This window comes from Equus caballus, chromosome 9 (genome assembly GCF_041296265.1).
Source record: "Equus caballus isolate H_3958 breed thoroughbred chromosome 9, TB-T2T, whole genome shotgun sequence".
Lineage (NCBI taxonomy): Eukaryota > Metazoa > Chordata > Mammalia > Perissodactyla > Equidae > Equus > Equus caballus.
Genome location: NC_091692.1, coordinates 88,811,200 through 88,834,076, shown reverse-complemented (window position 1 = coordinate 88,834,076; position 22,877 = coordinate 88,811,200). Strand labels below are relative to the sequence as shown.

The 22,877-nt window shown below is 34.5% G+C and overlaps 1 protein-coding gene across 40 annotated transcripts in view; it reads right to left on the bottom strand.

Moving 5' to 3' along the window:
- The window catches only part of PHF20L1 (PHD finger protein 20 like 1), a 70,649-nt gene that overhangs the window by 17,545 nt on the left and 30,227 nt on the right, over window positions 1–22,877 (bottom strand). For all 40 annotated transcript variants that reach the window (XM_070221290.1, XM_070221293.1, XM_070221296.1 and 37 more), the window contains 6 exon segments: window positions 19,444–19,526; window positions 15,685–15,937; window positions 13,434–13,622; window positions 12,961–13,167; window positions 9,578–9,634; window positions 8,280–8,387 (listed from right to left, as the gene is read on the bottom strand). In XM_070221290.1, the coding sequence (XP_070077391.1) occupies window positions 8,280–8,387; window positions 9,578–9,634; window positions 12,961–13,167; window positions 13,434–13,622; window positions 15,685–15,937; window positions 19,444–19,526 (897 nt within the window).

The following is a 22,877-nucleotide window of genomic DNA, read 5'->3' as shown; positions in this document are numbered from 1 at the left end:
TGGGAAAGAAAATGGATTCTCCCATGAGGCCTACAGAAAAGAATGCAGCTCTGCTGATACCTCGATTTTAGCCCAGTGAGACCCATTTTCGACTTCAGACCTTCAGAACTTTAAAATGATAAATTTCTGTTGTTTTAAGTCAAAGATAGGAGTAATTTTGACAGCAGTAATGGGAAACTAACATACTGGTCATCATAAATACTACAGCATAGCCCACGTTTATTGAGGGCTCTCTATGTGCCAAACATAACTCTAAGTGATTTATGTGTATTAACTCTTTTAATCCTCACAACCATCCAATAAGGCGGCTACAACTGCTAGTGTCATTTTCCAAATGAAGGAACAGAGGCAGGAAAGGTTAGGCCAATTGCCCAAGAATACGTAGCTACCAAGGGCAAAGCCAGCATTCGAAGCCTGACAGCCTGACCAAAGGAGCCTTACTCTTCACCAAAAAATGTTCTCAGTGGATTTCAACATTTAATGTGTACACAAACTGGAAACCTTGTTAAAGCAGATTCCTAGGCCTCACCTGGCAGTAGGTCAGGAGCGGAGACACTCAACTTGAAGATGCTGCTGATGCTGTCACACTACAGAGCCATCTCTGAGTAGCACTGTGCTATTCTGCCTCTTGTGGCCTCACAGTAACTACAATTTGTCCAACACCACGTTATTCAGGCCCAGGCACGGAAAAGGCATTTATTACATGCTAGCCAGGTACTGTGTTAACTACTTTACAGCGATTACCTTATTGAATCCTAACAACAAATCTATGTAGTAGATATTATCATTACTATTTTAGAAGTGAGGACACTAAGGTTTAAATAAGAATTAAAACAGAATTTAAATAACTCGCCCAAAGTCACCCAGCTCTAAGTACTGCAATCAGGATTTGAACCCCCATGCTCAGCTTTCAAAGCTGCCCTTTTATCGACTACAGGTTATAGTGCCCTCTCAGCAAAAGTAGAAATAAGGTCTGAGTGTAAAAATCATGGTAGAAATCCCAATTTGGTGTTAAAATAAAACATGGCTGGGGCCGGCCCCGTGGCCAAGTGGTTAAGTTCACACGCTCCGATTCGGCAGCCCAGGGTTTTTACCGGTTTGGATCCTGGGTGTGGACCTAGCACTACTCATCAAGCCATGCTGAGGTGGTATCTTACATAGCAGAACTAGGAAGACCTACAACTAGAAAATACAACTAGGTACAGGGGGCTATGGGGAGAAAAAGAAGAAAAAAAAAACACAGCTGACATTTAATTTCTCTGTTATATTAGCAATTAAACAAAATTTCTTAGCATTCCACACCCCACCTGTGTTTCCCATTCCAATCCCCTCGGGCTATGGTGAATAAAAGCCTACTGCTATGTTTCAGGGTTAGATCAAATGTAATCTTCTACATAAGGCCCCTTCCTTGATCACTCCAGCTTCTCCACACTTTATGGAGAATTTATTTTGTACCACTCTACCACACATAACATATCATATCTTCCTGGTAGCTATTTATGCATGCCTCTGATCACTTTTACTGTATCCTTGTACACTCACAAGCTCCTGGAAGGGAATCTTTGTTTCTACTATACAACGCTTTGGATTCTCCTTGCATTCCTCACTCTAGGTGTTTTACATCTCGGTAAGCCTTCAGCTCTCTCATATTTACAGATACATGAAAAAGAGAGGAAGCGACTCTCTCAAAGTAATAAAGCTAAAAACTGCAAACATGTCATTCTTAAATAAATCTCAACACAGCAATTTCTCAGACAGACAGAGCGCAACATTTGTTTCATATCCTGCAAACTAATTCTGGTAATCAAAACATATGTCCACTCACCAGTGTATGGAATGATCATATAAAGAACTACTTAGCTAAATGACTTCTTTTCATAACTTGATTTAAAATAACAGATGACCGTAAGAACTCAGTATGTCAACAAAGACAAGTAAAAACTTGCTGGAGGGAGGAATACACAGTCTAGCAGACAATCTTTAAGGTACAGGAGGTAAGATTCACATCAGAGCATGACAGTTAAAGTTCAAATTAAGACTCTGAAGCCAGACTGCCTGGGTTTCAATCTGCTTCTCATCAGTTTATCTCTGTTTTAGTTAACTGTTCATAAAAGGGGGACAACAGGCCTCATTATAAAGGGTTGATGTGAGGATTAAATAAACCAGTATATATAAAACACCTAGAGAGTATTTGGAACATACTCAGCACCAGCAGGATAGGCAAAATAACACTGAGTGGTGAATAAAAGAAAGAATTTTTTAAACTCTCTGCTGGTAGTAAAAATACATATTATATTAGGAACCTCATGTAATAACAATGTGAATTCTTTAAAATTAAGATATCTTTAAAATTTTAAAGTTATTTAAAACCCCTTATTTCAAGATTAAAGATGACTCTTCTAACTTAATCATCTGAGGGAAAGTATCACTTCCAAGATGAATGGAAATGACCCAGAATAAGCTCTCTGCAAATGTAATACCTGCAAAGATGTTGGTGATCACCCGACTCAGTATCTGCTGTGTGTGAAGAGCAATGCTTCTGTGCAGCTTTAGTAATTACTGGGACTCTAGTTACAAAGTTAAGATATACATTTATAGGTCTGATTTTTAAATGTAAACAAAGATATAAAGTTCTTTTCTCTTAATTAAAAAATAAAAATATACAACATTTTCAAAGGATTATTATTTTTTTTTTTTTTGAGGAAGATTAGCCCTGAGCTAACTACTGCCAATCCTCTTTTTGCTGAGGAAGATTGGCCCTAAGCTAACATGCATGCCCATCTTCCTCTACTTTATATGTGGGACGCCTGCCACAGCATGGCTTTGCCAAGCGGTGCCATGTCTGCACCTGGGATCCGAACCGGCGAACCCTAGGCCACCAAGAAGCGCAAAGTGCCAAGTTAACCGCTGTGCCACCGGGCCGGTCCCTAAAGGATTATCTTTTAATGGCTCTTTATAATTAGGATACTGTAGTTAATGGCAGATCACAATTCTGAGATGCAAGTTTTCCTGACAATTTTTTCTCTAAGTCTCATTAATCCTAATCATCCTCCTTTCTTTCAAGTTACCACTTCCTGCACCCTCATAAACTCTCTATCCCTCACTTTGCTACAAAGGGTGGCCCACTTCTTATTTTGTTCTTTATCAGCCCCTCCCTGTTATCTTTTCCCCACTCCCACAAGTATTTTAGCATATCAGATTCTGCATCTGCTGCCCAAGTGGTGCAACAGCCCTGTTTGCTGATGCGGTGGAGGATAACTTAAACAGTGGCCCCTCCTGCCCTGACACCTCGGTGTCTCACCGGAACAGCCCAGCCAGCCACATCCCCTCAGATGCTGCTCAGCTGGGAGAGCATCTAGCAGATTTTCCTGCAGTCTGAAGCATCTCCTGTCGGCACTACGATGTGTCATCACGGAAGGGTGTTCCCTGGTCAAATGAACTCGTGGTTAAAGAGTGTTTGTGCACAGAGCTGGAGGCATTCTGACTTTAAGCTCTCTCTAGTTTGGACTCCACAGAGCTCTATGTGAAAGGGTGGGGTGCAGGAAGAAGGGGTGAGGAGCAAGGCAGACACAGGAGTGCCTGGAGATGTTCAAGACACTCTCTGCAAAGCGGTTTCATGCTTTTCAATCCCATTTTGATCCTATATCTTCAGATTTACTCTGACAGCTTTAGAGGCAGAGAATGTAAAAACTTCACAAACTGTGGAAAAGTCAGATGCTATTTTTGGCCCATAGACAGAGTTAAAAAATCTGAAGAATTTACCAACAAGGATATTACCCAGCTGGCTTTATACGTTTTAAAACTGGCTTTTTCAGTGTTTAATGAATATGAAAAAAATGAGTATGACATAAAGCACATCAATACCACAAAATACTTAAGTTTCCATCATGCAGTCTAAGGGAATACTATGATTATTTCTGAAATGAACTGATGAGCTCCCTTCCCTACGTCCAAGGTAACGAGCATCTTGAGATTTTGTTTATCATTCTTTTGGTTTCCTTTATGCTTTTACTCCATACAGTTGAATCTCTAAAAAATACACTGTTCAGGATTACAACGTTTTGATATTTACAGAAACGAAATCATATTACACGTTTCCTTCAGTGCCTCGATTTTTAGCTTATCATTTTGTTCCTGAGATTCCTGCAGAGATCATGCATTTATTTACACAGTGACATGGATTCCACTGAATGGATATACGACTTCTGATGGACATCTGGGCTGATTCCAGTGCTGCTCTGAATGTTCTTGTCTCTGCCTGACGTATCACACGAGTCGAGCTAGGATTTTAGTTCTTCACCTGCACTCGCTGATGCCCAATTGCTTTCTACAGTAGTTGCATAGTTGTCTCCATTTCCTGGGCAACCTCTGATAGCATCCACCTTCCAATTTTTGCCCATATGGAAAGTATGAAATGTATTTCACTAGGTTTTAAAAACTGTGCTTACCCAGCTTCTCAAAGATCAAGTATCGTACTATATCATCAACTTATCATCTTAAGGTTTTCACTTCTGCGAAGTACCTGTTAAAATCTTTTGCCCATTTTCATATTGGGTTATTTTTCTTTTTCTTTTTGATTTGTAGGAGTTTGAAATAAATTCTGAATACTAATCCTTTGTCAGGCAGATGAGCTGCAAGTATCTTCGTACAGTTTGGTTGTCTTTTCACTTTCTCTATGTTTTTGATGAACCAAAGTTCTTACTTGCAGTCCAGTCAAATTTCCAACCTTTCCCTTTAGGGCTAGGCCTTCTGTTCAGTAATCCTTCCCTGCCCAAAGATTATAAAGCTGTTTTCCTATCTTTTTTGCCTTTCACACACTCAGTGTTTAATCAACCTGGAAGTGATTTTTGTGGATGGTGTAAAGTAGAAGTCTAATTTCATTTTCTTCCCCGTATGGATTATAAATTGTTCTAATACCATGTACGGAAGAGTTCACCCTTTACCCGCTAATCTAGCCGCCAGCTTTGTACAAACCAAGTTCTGAAATACGTATAGATCTGTTTTGGATTATCCCGTCTTTAATCAATATGTCTGTTCTTCCAAAATACCTCACTGCCTTAATAACTACAGCTGAATAGTAATTCTCCTCCTTATTCTTCTTCAGGAATGACTGGATTACTTTTGGCTCTTTACTCTCCCATATTAAGTTTCAGAATTAGCATTGAATTTATAGACTTCATTTAGCATGAAGCGACAACTTTTCAGTATGCAATCTACTAACCCATGAACATGAATTATCTCCCATTTATTTAGACCTTCTTTAATGTTTCTAAATAAGGTGTTATAATCAGCTATTCATAGTATTTTTTAAAAAAAATAAGTACACGTGCATGTATCAAATGGTTTTTCTACATTTACAGAGATAGTAATGTTTGTTCTCCTTCATCCGTTACTGTGGTGATTTTTGTTAAATGATTTTCTAATGTCAAACCAACTTCGCATGCCAATCCTACGTGGTCATATTTTCTTACACATTGCTGGATTTAACTCCATAACATTTACTTACGGGTTTTGCATCTATGTCCACAAATGATAAGAGCCTGTGACTGTCCTTTCCCATATTGTTCCCTTCTGATTTTGAGAGCAAAGTTATTTAAACCATCTAAACTGAATTTGGAGTTGTGTTAATTTCCTAGGGCTGCCCCCAACAAATTACCACAAATTTGGTGGATTAAAACAGCAGAAATGTATTCTCTCACAGTTCTGAAGGAAGAAGTGTAAAATCAGGTGCTGACAGGGTCACCTCCCTCCGGAGGATCCAGGGAGAAATCCTTCCTTGCTTCTTGCACCTTCTGGTGGCTCCAGCTCCTTGACTTGGGGCTGCATCATCCCAGCTGCTGCCTGTGTCTTCACAGGGCCTTCTTCCCTGAGTATCTCAAATCTCCCTCTCCTTTCTCTTATAAGACACCAGTCGCTGGCTTTAGGTTTCCCCTAAATCCCAGACGATCTCATTCTTAATCACATCAGCAACAATCTTATTTCCAAATACAGTCACATTCACATTCAGGAATAGGGGTTAAGACTTGGACATACATTTTGGGGGGACACTATTCACCCCACTATAGGAGTACGTCCTCTTTCTAAATTTGGAAATAATTTATATAAGTTTGGAATAAACCTGCTCCTTTAATGTTTGGTAGAACTTGGCAGCAAAACTTTTTGGAGCAGGGCTTTATCTTTGTGGGAAGATTTTAAAATACTGATTAAATTTCTTTTAAGGTTTAAAGACTATTCAGGTTTTTATCTTCTTCTTGATTAAGTTTGGTTTCTGGCAACTGTCCATACTTTCATCTAACCTTTCAAGATCGTTGCATAAAGTTGTTTATATTTTCTTTTTATGTCTAAAGCATCTGTAGTTATGTTACCTTTATTCCTAATATTGACTAAATACACAAATGTGCATTTTGTCTTTTTTTCTTAATTAGTCTTTCCAGAAGTTTGCTGGTTTTATGAGTTTTTTACGAATTCACTTTGGGTTTTTTTATTTTTTCCTGGCTTTTTTTTTAGTTCATTAATTTCTGCTCATACATTTATTATTCACTTCTACTTTTTTGCACTTGTTCTCTTCTAACTTAAGCTGGAGGCTCAGCTGCTTGTCAGCCTTCTTTTCCAACATAAGCATGCACGGCAATACACATTCCTCTTCTAAGTGCCATTCAACTACATCCTCAAGTTTTGATACAGAATATTTTAATCATCTTTCAGGTTCTTAATGTCTTATTTATTTCCCCTTTGGACTGTTCTTTGATCCATGAGTTAGTTAAAAATGTGTTGCTTGATTTCTAAGCATATGGGGCTTTTCTATCTCTCTCTTTAATCCTGATGTTAGTTAACTGTATTATAGTCAGAAACCACAGTCTGCATTATACTACTCTTTAAAATGTGTTGAGATTTACGTAAAGCTACATCCAGTGGTCAGCTTGAATAATGCTGATGTCTGTTTAAGAAAAAGGTCCATTGTGTAGCGGCTGAGCTCAGTGCCCTGGATAGGCCTATTACATTAACTGGGCTGCTGCCATCTTTCTTATCTTCACAGAATATACTTTTGAGTTCTGTTAATTTATTAATTACTAAGAAAGATAATTTGTTAATTACTAAGAAAGAAATTTCCCATCTAGGAAGATATAAAGTGAACTGAACCTTTATCATTATATGGTAACCTCCTATCTTAGGAATGATTTTTACCATAATGACTATTTGATTTGATATAAATATAGCATTCCAACTTTCCTTTTGGTTAGTATCTGCTCACCATATTTTTTTCCATACTTTTATTTCCATCATTGCCCTGTCCTCTCTATCCCTATGTTTAGAATTGTCTCTTGAAAGTAATATATAACTGGATTTTTTAAATCTACTATAATAATCTCCCTTATATAGCCATAATTACTGATATATTTAGCTTTATTTCTAATGTCTTATTTTGTAATTTGTATTTTTCTTCTTTTCTGTGTTCTTCTCTTTGTATTGCCTTCTTTTGGATGGTTTTTTCATCACAGTTTTTTATCCTCTACTTTGGAAATTATACCCTATGCTTCTCTTCTTTTAGTATTCATGTTAGAAATTCTATAATGCAGATTTAACTGCTTAGAGTCTAAAAGCAATAAATTTCTTTTACTCTTCCAAAACAATACAAGACCTTAAAAACACTGAAAATACACGTATGCTCCTCTCAATTTACAAGCTACTATTACTGTTACATGTTTTTCTTCTCTACCATTTTATTTTTCCCCACATATCAAACTGATTTATATAATCAATGTTTAGGTTTATCCACATATTTACACTTTCTTTGCTCATCATTTCTTCCGGCATCTCAAACCTTCCTTTTGTCATCACTTTCCTTCTGCCTTCAAGTAGAGGATTAAGATATCTTTTAGAGATAGGCTATTGACAGAAAAATCATTTGGTTTTTTTTCAAGTTTTTCTAAAAACATCTTTATTTCAACCTCAATTCTGAAAGCTAATTGAAGGGGCTATAAAATTTTAGATTGAGAATAACTACTTCTGTCCACTGAAGGGTGCCTGGTTAGAGCATCTAGTCCACCATAACTCTGGAAATGAAAGTCTCTAACCAGTTGCAAGGATTCATTTACAAACCTCAGTAAAACGGAGTTGCATATTTCCAAAATTATCAAGACAAAAGAAAGCTACAAAAACTTCTCAGTTCTCAACAAAATAGGGATCTTGTCATACCTCCATTTTGGTAAAAGAAAAGAGAAAAGCTGAAAGAATCTTAGAATTAAAAAAATGAAAAATCACCATTTCAGCATCCTTACCATGCTGCTTAGATTTCTTTTTCTTTTTCTTCTTCTTCTTCTGTTTTGGTTTGTAGTGATCTTTGTCTCTCTTCTCTTTTCTTTCTTTATCCTTTTCTTTTCTCTTACCTAAATGACAAGAGTGAGCAAGTTAGTAATCATGATTGATCCTGAGTTGTTCCTTTGTGCTTAACCTAAAAGCAGCATTTACGTTTTTAATCAGCTATTCCAGTCACCTGCCCAGAGTGGATGGGTTCAATTAAACTGTTCCTGTCATGAGTCTGGAACTCCTGATTAGTTTATTGGACTATAAGAGGGGGTCTTCATTAGCAGTGTTGAGAAATCCCAACTCCTGACACCTTAAAGTTAACACAGACAGTGGTTAAAATCTTTAAATGAGTAATATAACTCAGTTTCCTGATGTGGCAAAAAATAAACTCCATAATTTAAAAAAGATCTGACTGACAAGACTCAGCATTTCCATATATAATTTACTGAGAACATATATTAGAAGATTAAAAAACAAAAACAAAAAAACGTGAACTTTTTTCTTTGGAAAAATAAAAAAATTAAATCAATTCATAAATAATTCCTTCAGTCTTTCAATACTTTTCCAGTGTGTACCAAATGAAGGCTAAAAACTGAAAGAAAAACACTTATTTCATTAAACTGATTTTTCACACGCACAAAAAAATTCATTTATCCCAATCACATGTACTTGAAAGAAAACGAATGGATGCTAAAGCAGCATACTACCATGTTTTATTTAAAACTCTTTCACGCATATATTCAACTACTGTGCCACTCAGAATGGTTCAGCCTACAATTTATCAACCATATTTAACCAACTTTCAGTGACCCAGGTTCCAGTTAGCTAATCCACAGAATATCCAAGACTATCATCCATTATTCCAAGATGTTTAGTCATTACAGCACAGAAGATAGAAAAGACAGCAGAAAACATGGTAACTTTTTATAAAGTAGGTTGAAGAAAGTCTGAAAAAATGACTATTTTATCATCCATCTCTAAGTCTTAAGATTAAACGGCAGCTTATTTTTTAATAGCCATAATTTTAAAGATGTTCAGAAACACAAAGTTCTCAGAGAAAGCCTTAGATGCCCTTGACAAAAAATACACGTAATACCACAAGATACGTATAAAGAAATCACGTATCTGGTGCTGAGTAACATTAACCAACACTAACACGGATGATCACTTACACCTAAGGAGCACTAACAGGTAAAGTAAGGACAGACTACGTCCTCCCACTGTCAAGCCATCTACAGTCTTTTGCTTAAAGATTACTTTCTGTTCATACCAAATGTTGTTGAGCTTTTTTCTTCCAATTTCACTTTTTTTTCTGTTTTCGATATTCCTGCAGATTTAGGGGAAAAATATGTAAGCTTAAACAGAAAGGGTTAAAAGTATGAAACAATGTTTTAAATTACAATTGCTCACAAAACTCTACATAAAACTCCTTTCCTCTAAAAGTTTACATTATATTATTGCCTGAACTTGTAACAAAAAATTGAGATTTCTTACTTCAAAATACTGATAAAGTAAGTATGACTTTTGTTTCTTCAGATTACCCAGATTAAAATCTTGGTTCCAGCATTTATTAGCTGTATGACCTTGAATACATCATTTAATTTCTCTGTGCTTCAGTTTCCTATCTGCCAAATAGGAATAAGAATATCTACCTCGTGTTGTTATCAGGATTATCTGAGTCAAGATATGTAAAATGCTTGGACCAGTGTCTGATAAACAACAAGAGCTTTCTTTCACCTTCTCCTTCGTGGTGGCATAATGATTTGAGACTACATTATTTCTAGAAATAGCATAAATGTGGTTCTAAACATAAAAAAAAGTCAAGATAAATGTACTAGGCAATCAGTAAAGATCTGCTCAGGCATCACCGCCTCTGGCAATCCAGAAGATGTTGAAATGCACCTGAGCGGTAGGTCCATGTAACATTTCCACTTCTGTGAAAGTTCTGACATGAACACTATTCAGGTCATCCAAATGAAATATTAAACTTCATATAAAGTATACTGGTTTTCAATAATCTGTATAAAATTTTAAACTAATATTTAACCTCTGATATCTAAAACCAACTTGTACCTTTGAACTCCATCATAAAATGTGTTGTTAGTTAACGATAAAAGCCAAAATAGAATTATTTTACAAATCATTTTTCATCTCTAACTGTAAAATACAAAGGCTCATTTACATATAAAAAATATTCAACCTCAATGACCTTTAAGTGTCATCATCTAATAGCCCAAAATACACTCTTAAGCCAATAGTGCACCTCAATAATTATGTAGCTGACACAGATACATTTAAACAAGCTTCTCAACTCATATTCAACCATTCCTAATGCTAATATCTTATTTCTGTCTAGAGTTAATCTAAGAAAAATACTATAGTGCATTTAAAACACAATTTCAGTCTATTAAATTATGCTTTAATATCCCCATATACAAGTTTTTGATTTTTCAAAAAAGCTAGCATTTTATTCATCTTACTTCAAATATTTCTATAATTTAAATTAAACATAATAAAAATATAAAAATACCACTCAAGTTGAAATACATATTGCTCTAAGGTAAGTTTCAAACGAAGCTGTCTAAAGTAAGGGATGTAGATCTCTGAACCCTGCTCACTTGCACACGATTTAAAACCCAATAATGTAGAGTGGTTTCTCAAGCCCCTTCCGATATGCTAAATATCTGCTTCTGCTGGCTAAAAAAGAGGCTCTCCCTGAGACTCTCCATGGAAACCCCAGGCTCTGTACAAGGCGTGAACATTTGGTGTGGGGGTGGAAGTAGATTACAGAGTCTCTGGGTGTCGTTTTGTTTTGTACAATTCTGGGGAAAAAACCTGAAAAACACTTTAAAACAAAAAGGTTTTTAAAAAGTAAATGTAAAGCTGATGTAAGATGTCAGACTAAAACTCATCTATTTAAAATACTAGCACAGTGCCGGGCACAGGCAAGTCATCCACAAATCAGCGCTTCTGTGACTGTTACTGGCTCACTCTTCCATACATTGAGCTTCCATATCTTTTAACTCCTTAACGAGGTCAGAATAATTCAGAATCTGTTATACATACATTCAGCAGATAAATAAGAAAACCAGTTAACATTCCCAGATAGTAACAAAACTAATAGCAACAGAACTGAGGCTCTCTCCTTAACTAAAACTGGTTGGCTCTGTTAGAGAAAGCATTTGGATGACAAAATGAAAACAAAGGCATCCACTTCTACAAGAGTACCAATAACTTTCTGTTGAATGCATAGCTAAAAATAATTTCCCAAATGGATACAGATCAGTATACCTTTAACACATTTTTCACATATTCAGTACGGCAACAAATTCCAGATTGTTAAAGAACTGCCTAAGACTTTCACCAGGAAAGATATCTCAAAGGGCCAATGGTAATTCAGAAATCTTGTGGGAAAAGGGAAGGAAAAATCAACTACCCTAAGGATAGAAGGGGCTTAGAAACAGAGTCAAAAGATAACTGATCAGATTTGGAAAATGACAAGAAATGTTTCAAAACATAAATCTTCAGATTTGGGCACTGATTTTTTTGAAACAAGATATGGAAACACTATCAAGTACAAAATAACTTCAATCTTTATTGATAAAATGGAATTGTAGACAATTGTATATTTAGTATTAGTTACATTTTTACTTTGAAAGAAGGAATAAGAGAAGGTAAAGGTGGTAATCTAAAAAGTATATATTTCTTAAGTTACTTCAATTATTTTAACACATACCACCACCAGAAAAGAGCAAGCTCTATTTTATGCTTCATCCAAGAAGTTGATAAAGTGATTTCAGGGAAGAGGCTATTAAAAACAATTATCCTCAATACTATTGGCTCCAAATTAAGAAACAGTTGTTTTTCTTCATTTCAAAACTGACTCAATTCAGACCTCTTTCATCCATCTAATTCTAAATTAGTAATTTACTGGAAAAGCATCTGAAATTAGTATTTGCCTTTTTTTAATTATACGCACTCTTTGGTTGAGGTTAAAATTCTGTAAAACTTCCATATAAAACAATGTAACCATATAAGAGAAATACAAATTAATATTCTGTTTAGATTAAAATAACAACTTGATAAAACACCTCTAAATGGTTTCAGATTAAGATAAATATCATATAATCACCCCCAAAATGTATTACCAAGCATGGCTGATTTTATATACTAGACACCCAAAATAATGTTATAACAAATTACATTTAAATTTGGGAGATTCTACCCCAAAATATGGGATTATATTTAAGATACACGTGTATAGTTAAATTTAAGCTAAGTATTTCTTAAACATTAAATTCTATTAAAATCCTTAAACTTAAGTATTGATACCATTAATTATGCTCTGGCTTCAAAACCAAGAACTTCTGTAATTATATTCAGCTCTAATAATTCCTATTTAGTAGAAATACAATATAAGAAAGAAGCAGGCAAAAGGAAGTAGATTAAAGTGACAGAACAATAAGTATGTCCAGGGAATATGATAGTAAACGGCCACAGAAAAGAACTCAGATACAGAAACCCTACCTCCCATACACATTACCTAAAAGCATTTATGAGGAGGAATTACATAATAAAATAATGTAAATATACATCAAAATGCTATGCCCTATAAAAGCAAGCCTAGCTACTAGTAAAATGAATCCTCTTTACCTGATGCTGTTGGAGCTCCTCTTCCATCAGTTATTGCTTTGGAAGAAGGATTTGTAAGCATCTGTGTTTCTCCCTTTTCTGCCCTGAGACATTCATTATGGTAAGAGGGATCTGGGGCTAGCGGTGCTGTAACTTCCGAACCACGACTTAAGTCAAGAGGAAGATAAGATCCCAGCTTCTCAAGTGACAAATGTGCAACATCAGGCACTATACAAAATAAAGAATGTAAAAGAACGTTAACATACGTAAACTGGCTCAGTTAACATCAACGTGGATTAAAATGTTATATAAGTTCAACAGAGCCTGGCACAAGGGTGGCACTCAATAAATATCTGTAGAATAAATGAAGTGCTTCTAAGTCCAAAAGATATTAAGAAGGAAAAAGTAGAAATTTCTTAATATTTTAATTATCTTTATCTCTTAGTGTTTTATCTTCTTTATGTTTGGTTCTATAGGAAATCAATATACATTACCCTCTGGTACTGAAGATTCTTGCTGATTTTGAGAACTGATAGAGAATACTTTCCCATCAGTGGCTGGAGAGGGAGGAGAAATCTTTTCTAGAGAATCATCAGGCATGGGCAAGGTGGCTAAACGCTGAGATCTTCTTCTCCGCTCACTATGCTTGAAAGGTCTAGGGGGGTTCACAGGCTGTGGAGGACCTAGAAAAAGATCTTCAATGTTCACGAAGCAGATACATGCCAGCATCATCTTATAATATTTAAGGAGATAAATGGGAAAAACGATTCAAATTCTGCCCTCTGATGTTGTAAGGTATCCACAAGGAACGGCATGTTCCAAAGTAATCAAAGGCAAAAACTGTGCCTCATTCACAAAAAGAGTTAATCAAAACTTCTAAAATCTAAAGCCTACTAGAAACAAAAGAAAATAACATGGAACACTAATTTCAGGTAGTTTCCCAAGTGACAGAGTACAGTTAATTCTCTCATTGCAGATCGTTGTGTTAGCTGCCATTTTTCCTTTGGGAAAATAGTCTCTGTATAGCCAAAGATTAAAATATATATATCCCTTTTGCTACATTACAAATCTAGAAATTCTAAGGAAAAAAGAAAAAACAGGGGGCATAGGTGACAAAAATCTGACATGCATTGTAGAGTTAGTGCTTTACTTGACTTGACAAAGTAAAACTAATGTAAATAATTTTATCCCACCCTCATTCTCCCAAATGGATTTTTATCAACATATGTTTGGGCCTGATTCATTAAAAAAAATTGAACACAAATAGCTTTAAGTACTTATTATGGGCAAATAACAGCATATAATACTGTTCTTTCCCTCATGTGTCTTATCTTATTTTAACTAACTTGCCGAGTCATTTAAGTATTTTCTAGTTATAAAGGAAAAGTTTGGAAATTTTTGTCTTTTTCTTAACCTTTAGTTTTCTTCTTTCTACACGGCATGTAAACATCTTTTATTATTGAGACTGGGCAGGATTACATAGGCCAAAATATTCATGTTCATTTAGAAGGACGTAACAAAAGAGGTCTAAAAAGGCTGACATTTTGAGTATTTAAAAGTATTTTTACAAAAATCAAAATTAAAAGGACAGTGATAATTGAAAAAAAATGAAATAAAATTCAATTGCTGTAACATTGTGGTTATAATACCAAAATGCAAAACAATTTCACAATAAAATACTTATCAATGTCATGCGACATTGTAGTGACTCCTAATGACATTATTTCACAATAAATGCCATAATGAAATGAAGCTTACTATCAGAAAACCATTCAGTTTTTCTGTTCCCATCCTTTCTACTCATGTAATTACAAAGAAAAAAAATCAAAACAAAAAGTACCAAAACCTGATCAAAAACTGAAAAATACGGTTTGGTAGAAGATGTGGCAACTGAATGGAAGAGGAGGTTGATATATTTGATTGATGAAAGTCTTCTTAATGCTAACATTTTTAATTGTTGTAGAAGATATGCTATGGAAGAGTTCATAACAAAACAAGTCATAGTCACTTACTATTCAGGTGACTAATTCACTTGTTACACGAAGAGCAAAAGAAAAGCATCTCTTACCCAGTGACTTAGCTGGTCACTGTTTTACCTATGTCTCTAACTTAGAATTCTAAACTAACACGAGAAACACAGGTCAACACAAATTTTGTCATATACATCTCCAGACCCATGGTGGAAGACTATTTTTAAAAAGAATAAGTTAACTCTTGAAAGATGAGTAGTATTGAAACAGTAAAATCTTTAAAGATAAGATCAAGTAGTATTCTTCTCATTAATAACATTAAACTGAAGCTTGCATTCTAAATCCTAGAATAAGAATAAAAGATATTGCAGAGGGGTACAGGCAAGTGGGGACAAGAAACCTATCCATAAGAAAGTCTTAGGAGTTAAGGAAAAGCATCCACCTTGGGTCTTTTCCTCTCTCTTTCTGGGTTGTTTTTTTTCTTTTTTGTAATGAATCAGGCCTCTCATTGCGCTTGGATTATTAGTTGAGGAGAGTCAAACTACAGTGGAATTCGCGTTATTAAATGGTAAGGTTTCTCAACCAGCAGTACAGTCTGTACAACAAATCAGCCAGAACTGTATATGGCTATTGCCCCTGAAAGTTTCAAGCCTTCCCTATCATAGCCACTTGAGTTTTAAAAAGCAACTTCATAAAAATACAATATAACTACAATCAAACTGTCTTTAATGTATCTTATAGGATAAGTAACTATTTTTTAAAAATCTGTGCTCACTAGTTTTATTTATCACTGAAGAAGAAAGCTGAGATACAAGCGTCAAATCCTCGACTTGTATTAACTCTGGGGAAAGTGGTGATTTAGGGGGTTTTATACACCCAGAAGAATCTCCAGATTCATGTTTGCATTTCTTGCTGCGAGCCTTCCCTGAAGACAAAGTTGAGGATAACAGTGCAGGTTTCTGAGTGTTGGCAGAACTGCTAATGTCAGCTTCATTTTTTTTCTGACTTTGAGGTTTAGGTGCAATCGCCTGAATAAATAATAAAAAATTGATATTTTTATTTTGGTTTCTTCATTTTTTTCTTGTATTCTATTTTGATTGTTAAGCAACTTTAGTATCCAAAAACATTGTTAAGCAACATATAACATTTCTATTACAAATGAAAAACCAAAAGGAACCCCACAAATTATTAACTAAAAGTTGAATAGGCTGTCTTTAAAGGGATGCTGTCAACTTTTAGTCTAGACTTGGTTTTTTAAAAATATATTATACATATTTTCAAGATACAAAATGTTATCTTAACGGACAAATATCTTCAGTATTAAACTGAAACATATCTCTTTTAAAACCATAATTATCAATGACAATAATAATAAGGTAAATAAACAGAATTTCATGTTTTTGAGCATTAGAGGAATACACAAGCTTTTGACTTTCAGATGTTTTCTTATAAAATAATTTACTTTATCAAGTTGAATGTGGAGGTGTAAGTAGACAGTTTCCCTTTAAAGAAAGATCTCAACAGGAAAACAATGACCAAATTAACGAAACATTATCTTTAACTCATTTTAGTGCTGAAAGCTAGAGTTTCATAAGCATAATGCATCATGAAATCAAAGCTACCAGCAATACAGAGTTAAAAGACTAAAAAAACAATACAAAACAAGCAACAAAAAAAAAAACCAAGAAGTAAAACCAAGTGTAAGTTAAAAACATTGGATTTAAAAACAAAATACGTCGCATTCTTAGATGAGAGTTTTTACCTTCTTCCTGCCAACTGATACTTTTAAAAAAAAATTAGAACTTTGTCAGTTCTTTCATAAAGAATATCTTTAATCACTTGGCAGTAAATTTCCTACATATGTGAAAATATATATGAATGTGTCCAAAGACAACAGAGAATAGCCACATTGGATGGATTCGCAATCTATGGTGTGGGAATGCCTAAACTGTGTCTTTCTGATAGACGTATCTGAGAGCAAAATAGGAGACACACATTTATTTAAATCTATACTAAGACAAGATTCTAGAAAGAATCCAATTGCTAGCACTATAAAAAACATGCTTGTCCCCAAAAACCCTTTTTACTTCGATCTTTTGTGAGGGATGACCATCAGGTCTGTAGTCTGCAGCTGTCTGGAATATGAAAGATAATTGTCTGGGGATCAAAAGGCTTTCTGTTCCCATTAAAATACAAGGTGCTCAAATTATGGTGGAAAAAAAAGTGTATATTTGATAACTAAGTAGGGCATTTTCGAATGTTCTACAGATGGCATGTTGAACATACCACATAAAAGGGCTAGTGTCAAGTGTCCCATTCAGTTGTCATCCTTGCTATTCTTGAATTTACTGATCACATGTGTCCAAGTGCAGATGAATCATTTGAAAAAGTACTCCATAAATGGAAAGGATTCCTAAGCTTATCATAAAAGGTGTTGCCAGAAAAGTAATTAGAGCCATTCCTTGTAAATCAACAATTTTATTGTTCATCTTCACATTTGTGAGAGACATCACTACAGCATCCATTACTCTTGAGTTACAAAGTTATAAAACAAGATTTTAAAACTTAAATTAATATCTTGATAAGGTGCTTAACTTCTAAACAAGGACAAATTAACATTTTTAAAAACTTACTGAATTATGCATCTAATGCAGGTTTTATCCAAAAGTAAATATAACATGACAATTCCCTAATACAATTAATCTATAATTAATAATCTGAGAATTGGGGTTCAAGACCACAGAGTTTGAATTTTTTTTATGTAAATAAAATAAATTCATTAACACAGTAAGTTTTGGCTATAGGCCTGTTATAGATCTATGTCGTGAATGACGTGACTTTACTCATCAGGACAACAGAGGTCAGTGACCATCAATACCTCTCCTTTAAGTCTATTATTGATACCAATTGAGATATAATTAAGAGTTTTATAACTCGGCTTTTTAACTCTGAAGCAGGGCAAACACTTAGCATAAAAATTAAGTTTGATTACAAAACATTTCCACATTGAAATCAACCTGAATGACAAAAAATGAGGGAGCAGCATGATGTTCCTTAAAAATCTAAAATAATTTACAAAGTTTTCATTAATGATTATTGGTCTCTTTGTTACAAAACTGGCAAGGACTCTCAAAAATGTTTTAATTATGCAAAGAGAAACAGCCGAGTTACCCAATATTTCTTTCTTACTTTTTTTAAACTCAATTTCAAAATGTTGTTTTCTGTACTTCTCTCTGAAATGGGCACTGCCCTCTACACTAACTTTCACATATAATAAATAATTTTCACAATCACATTCACCTCAGCAAGATTGTGCATAATGAAAGATTGACATTGTAATGAATTTTCCAGAAACATTTTATTACCCAAGTCCCTGATTTATTGCATTCTGAGAATACCATAAACAGTGGTGAAGATACAAAATATTGTTATTATCTGGGATGCTGAATATAGTAATACACAGTAAAAAAGTCATTTAAAATTTGGTTGATATACTGACAATAACGGCAAAGACTTAACCGTTTGATGATCACAGAAAATCAGAAGGTGTGATTTGCTGACATATTAATCAATTTAAAAGACCATTGATCTAATACAACATTAATGGAGGCACCAAAACAACGCACTCTTATCAAATCAGGCCTAAAATAACCCTGAAAAACTCAATACAATATCAATTAAATTTGGACTATTTTTTAAAATGCATATAGAGAAGAGCAAAAGATATTCATTTTAAAGTCTTCTTTATTAGGCTACTAATAAAGAAAATTAAAATAATACAAAAAAGATATATTAAAACTACATTAAGGCTCAGATTTTAAAACAGGAGAACCAAGGAAATGCAGTTATGGCTATCACTGTGTTCTCAGAGTCTTACAGTGCCCGAGAAGTTAAGCCCTTAGAGTGTAAAGCATGCACAGTTCATTATGTACACGTATTGTGGGGAATCCGAAGGCAGCCAAGGCCAAACCCAGCAGCTGCAACCTTCACTCTTAAATTCCTCTATTAGGTGGTTTAAAGACAGACCCTTAATAGTTTTTCTAAATTCTCTTTTTTTGTAGTTATTAAAATATACATCCTAGCAAAAATGTATGGCTCATTGATCAATTCATAAAACACATAGCCAGTCTAACAACACCAATTGTTACAATATAAAAGAAACTTCTTACAAAAGAAGCTTTATTGGATGTCAAAAAACCCTGTTTTAACTCACAAATGGAAAGTATTTGTGTAAGGGTCTCTTTGTAAGCTAAAGGTGATCCAGCTGGAAGCTTATACCCTGGGATGCCTGTCTCCAGGCCTTCAAATGTTGGAGACAAAGGCTTTAATGCCAGTCTATTGAAAACAAACGCTAATGACGTCTGTAGTTTATCTGTACACCTTGGAGGAGGCAGAGTTAAAAATATATCATCAATTAATTAGCTTCCCATTCCCATATCTAACCAAAAGGGCAATCTCAGTTACGTGGATACTATAGCTCCGTGATCATTCCAGTTGGGAACCTTGGAAAAAATCAAATGCTACCATTTCATACCTGCTCCAGCATTGGAGCCGTTTCATTGCAGTCTTCCTTTTTTTCAGCACCATCCACCCCAACAGCTTTGGATGCCAACAAACCTTGAGAAAAATTGTACAGAAATGGCTTATTAGAAAAAATACTGACTTTCACCCTAATTAACTTCTCAAAAATTTTAGCAGTTGAAATTCCCCATACTCTCCAATATCTAGGAAGTAAATATTCTCACAAGTTTACTTGTCAAAAAAAGTTTACTTTGTCAAAAAACAAAGGCCCCTAATATGGACTCATGGGACTGAATCAGAACTTGAGAATTAGACACAGTTGTTTTTACTTTTTATATTACTCCTAAAGATATCCTTTAACAACCACATGCATGTACATTTGTTCTATAAAAATTTAACTTCTATGGCTTAATGTTCAGAAACCTAAGACTGCTCAGATTGTTAATACTCAGAATATGGGCTTTGTCTACACAACTGAAATAAAATACAGAACATTAAGATGTGAGAAATCCTTCCAAACATCTAAAATATAAAATAAGACTGTTGTTGTTGTATTATTGGCTAAAAAAAATGCTCCCAATTTTTAATTTCACTTGGATCCTCTAACCTAAGCTTTGTGGGTTTATCTCTATACTCAGTTGTAGTTTATCTGTTTACAAAAGTGCCAAAAATATTGATGGATCAATTTTAGGTTGGGAAAAAAAGTGTGGGTCCTCCCTACAACATTTGAACTTACTTAATATTCCAGCCTCATTATACAAATGATAAAATAATTTGGGAGTTCCAATTTTCTCCAATGTATACCACTAATTCTCAATTTTAGAAGACAGACTATTTTATCTGGAGCATATATAATTACCTTTACAAGGCATTAAAAATCTGCTTTAATTTATAAATTAAAGGCATTTACTTGGTCCAGATTCTTCGCTAAGCACCTAAGAGGTAAATGCAATGAAGTCAGGTTTATAACCCTTGTATAATTACAAGTATTTATTTTTTGCTTATGGTCACCAAGTGCACAAAATGTCATCAAAATCATTTTTGTGTCATTTCAAAGTTGACCACACAAAACCTTTGCTTCAAAGGAAGCATGTTTAACAATCAACAACTTAATAACTTACTACAGAAATTACACCACCTACATTATTGAAGCTGTCTACAGAATATTTAAAAGGAGAAAAAAGGTGCCCCCAAAGACCAGATAAATTTGAGCTATCCATGTGGCAACATCTGTTGACTTTTTCAGATAACTATTTCAAAGATTTTAAGTATTCTAAGCAGGAATGCAAATTAAAATTGTACTGTTTAAGTAGTATTAGAGCTAAGTGTTAAATTAGGCAAAAGGCACCTTTCCTTGATTGGAAAGTTGAACATCTAGCCCTTGGAATTGTAATGTAGAAGAGAAAAGGCATAGTGTAAAACAACGATTTTGATACATCAATGAATGGTATTAAAACTAGTACTTGGTCCAGTTTGAGATAACAATCTACATAGTTCATTCCAGTCTCACACAATATCAAGAATATACTTAAATGGGGAAAACAACCCAATATATAAATAATTTTATGGAAAAAAGTTTATAAACCTTAAATTCAATCATAATTATATAGAACTTCTAAACGTAATTTTAGATGACTGAAAAATACATGGCATTGAGTATGTTTTTAACATTTAAAACCACATTCACAAGGTTTTTCTTCTCTAATATTTTGAGAATCAATACTACTGAAATACAGAGAAAAATAATTAGAGAATCAAGTTCTTCTTTTGCAGGGAACTGAGTAGAGGTTGTACTTCTAAGAATTATTCAAAAAAGAAAAATATTTGCTATTCAAGCTATTAAATATCTTATATGTTGTTTCCCTTCATATAAGTGGTAGAAATGCTATTTAAATCTCATCAATAGGTGGAATAGATCACAAACTACAAAATTAGAAATAAGGTACTACAAGTTTTAAAAGAAACCAAATAATTCAGCTATACTCTGTGAATTTAAATTAGGATATTACAGATCCAACTAATTAAAAGCAATTCCCATTTAATGGTTTGTGAAGGAAAAATAAAGCTTTGTAATGTTCATATAAAAAGTATTTAATAAAAAAATACTTAAAATGAGATTAGAAAATACTTGGTATCTAGTGAATTCAAAAGCCCCAAATGTGGGGCCGGCCCGGAGGCCAAGTGGTTAAGTTTGTGCGCTCTGCTTCAGCGGCCCAGGGTTCGCTGGTTCGGATCCTGGGCAGAGACCTAGCGCCGCTCATCAAGCCATGGGCATCCTACAGAGAAGACCTAGAATGACTTACAACTAGGATATACAACTATGTACTAGGGTTTTGGGGAGAAAAAAAAAGAGAGAAAGATTGGCAACAGATGTTAGCTCAGGGCCAATCTTCCTCACAAAAAACCTCAAACATGATCAGTACAAAGCTTTTCATACTTCACATGCATACCAACTTATAAAAGAATTACCAAATATAAACAGCAAAAGGGGGCAAAAAATAAAACGTGTCCTCGAGGAGAGGACTCTGATGACTGCCGCCTTAAGAGGCAGTCCAAAATCTGCATCTTGACCTGCTAACATTCCAGGGAGAAATACAATGTCCTCAGACAATGAGAAGAAGTGGAAAAACATAGATAGAAATGAAATTAATTTTAGTTATTTGCAAATATGTATTAATTATCAATATATTACTAACAGGTCCTCCTCCAGAAGAATATATCTACAGAGTAATTATTTTAACAGAATGCATTATATAGTTTAAAAAATTACTTAAGCATCAGGTAGAGTATCAAGTATTCATGAGTCCCAGCCACAAAGTTACAATTTCTCAATACGCTACTTCAGCTATAAAATATATAGTTGGTCTCTCCCTGCCAAAGGAATAAACAGAATAGAGACCAGAGCACCCCGGAATGGCCAACGGGAGGAAAGAAAGAACAAAATGGCTAAATTTGTGGTTTACTTTTCATCCAGGGATTCCAAAAACGCAACATTCTTGCTGAGATTAAGAATCAAATAATCCTGATATTATTATCAACAAGATATTACTGGCCAATTCAAACCTCTTGTTTTTAAAATTATTTTTAAAATTCGTTAAGCTGCACAAACATCTCTCAGCTGGCTGAACTTCTAGGAACTCCTAGAACTATTACAAACAGACCACGTACCAACTGCTGATGTTTCTTCTTTTACTCCCTTGACAGCCTGTATTTTAAAAGCTATTCAAATTTGCTTGCCACTTTGTCCCAAAGTAGGACTCTTGATCCTTTTTGTAAAATTGTGTATTCTAAATCAGTATGCATAAAGTACATAACTATCAATGAGGTACATTACATAACGAAAAATCAGACTCTGGAAGAACATGTATATATACCATACAACTGTAATTTCAATGTCTACGTAATCAGAAACCTTGAACAGAGCCATCCTATACCATTCCTTGCAGA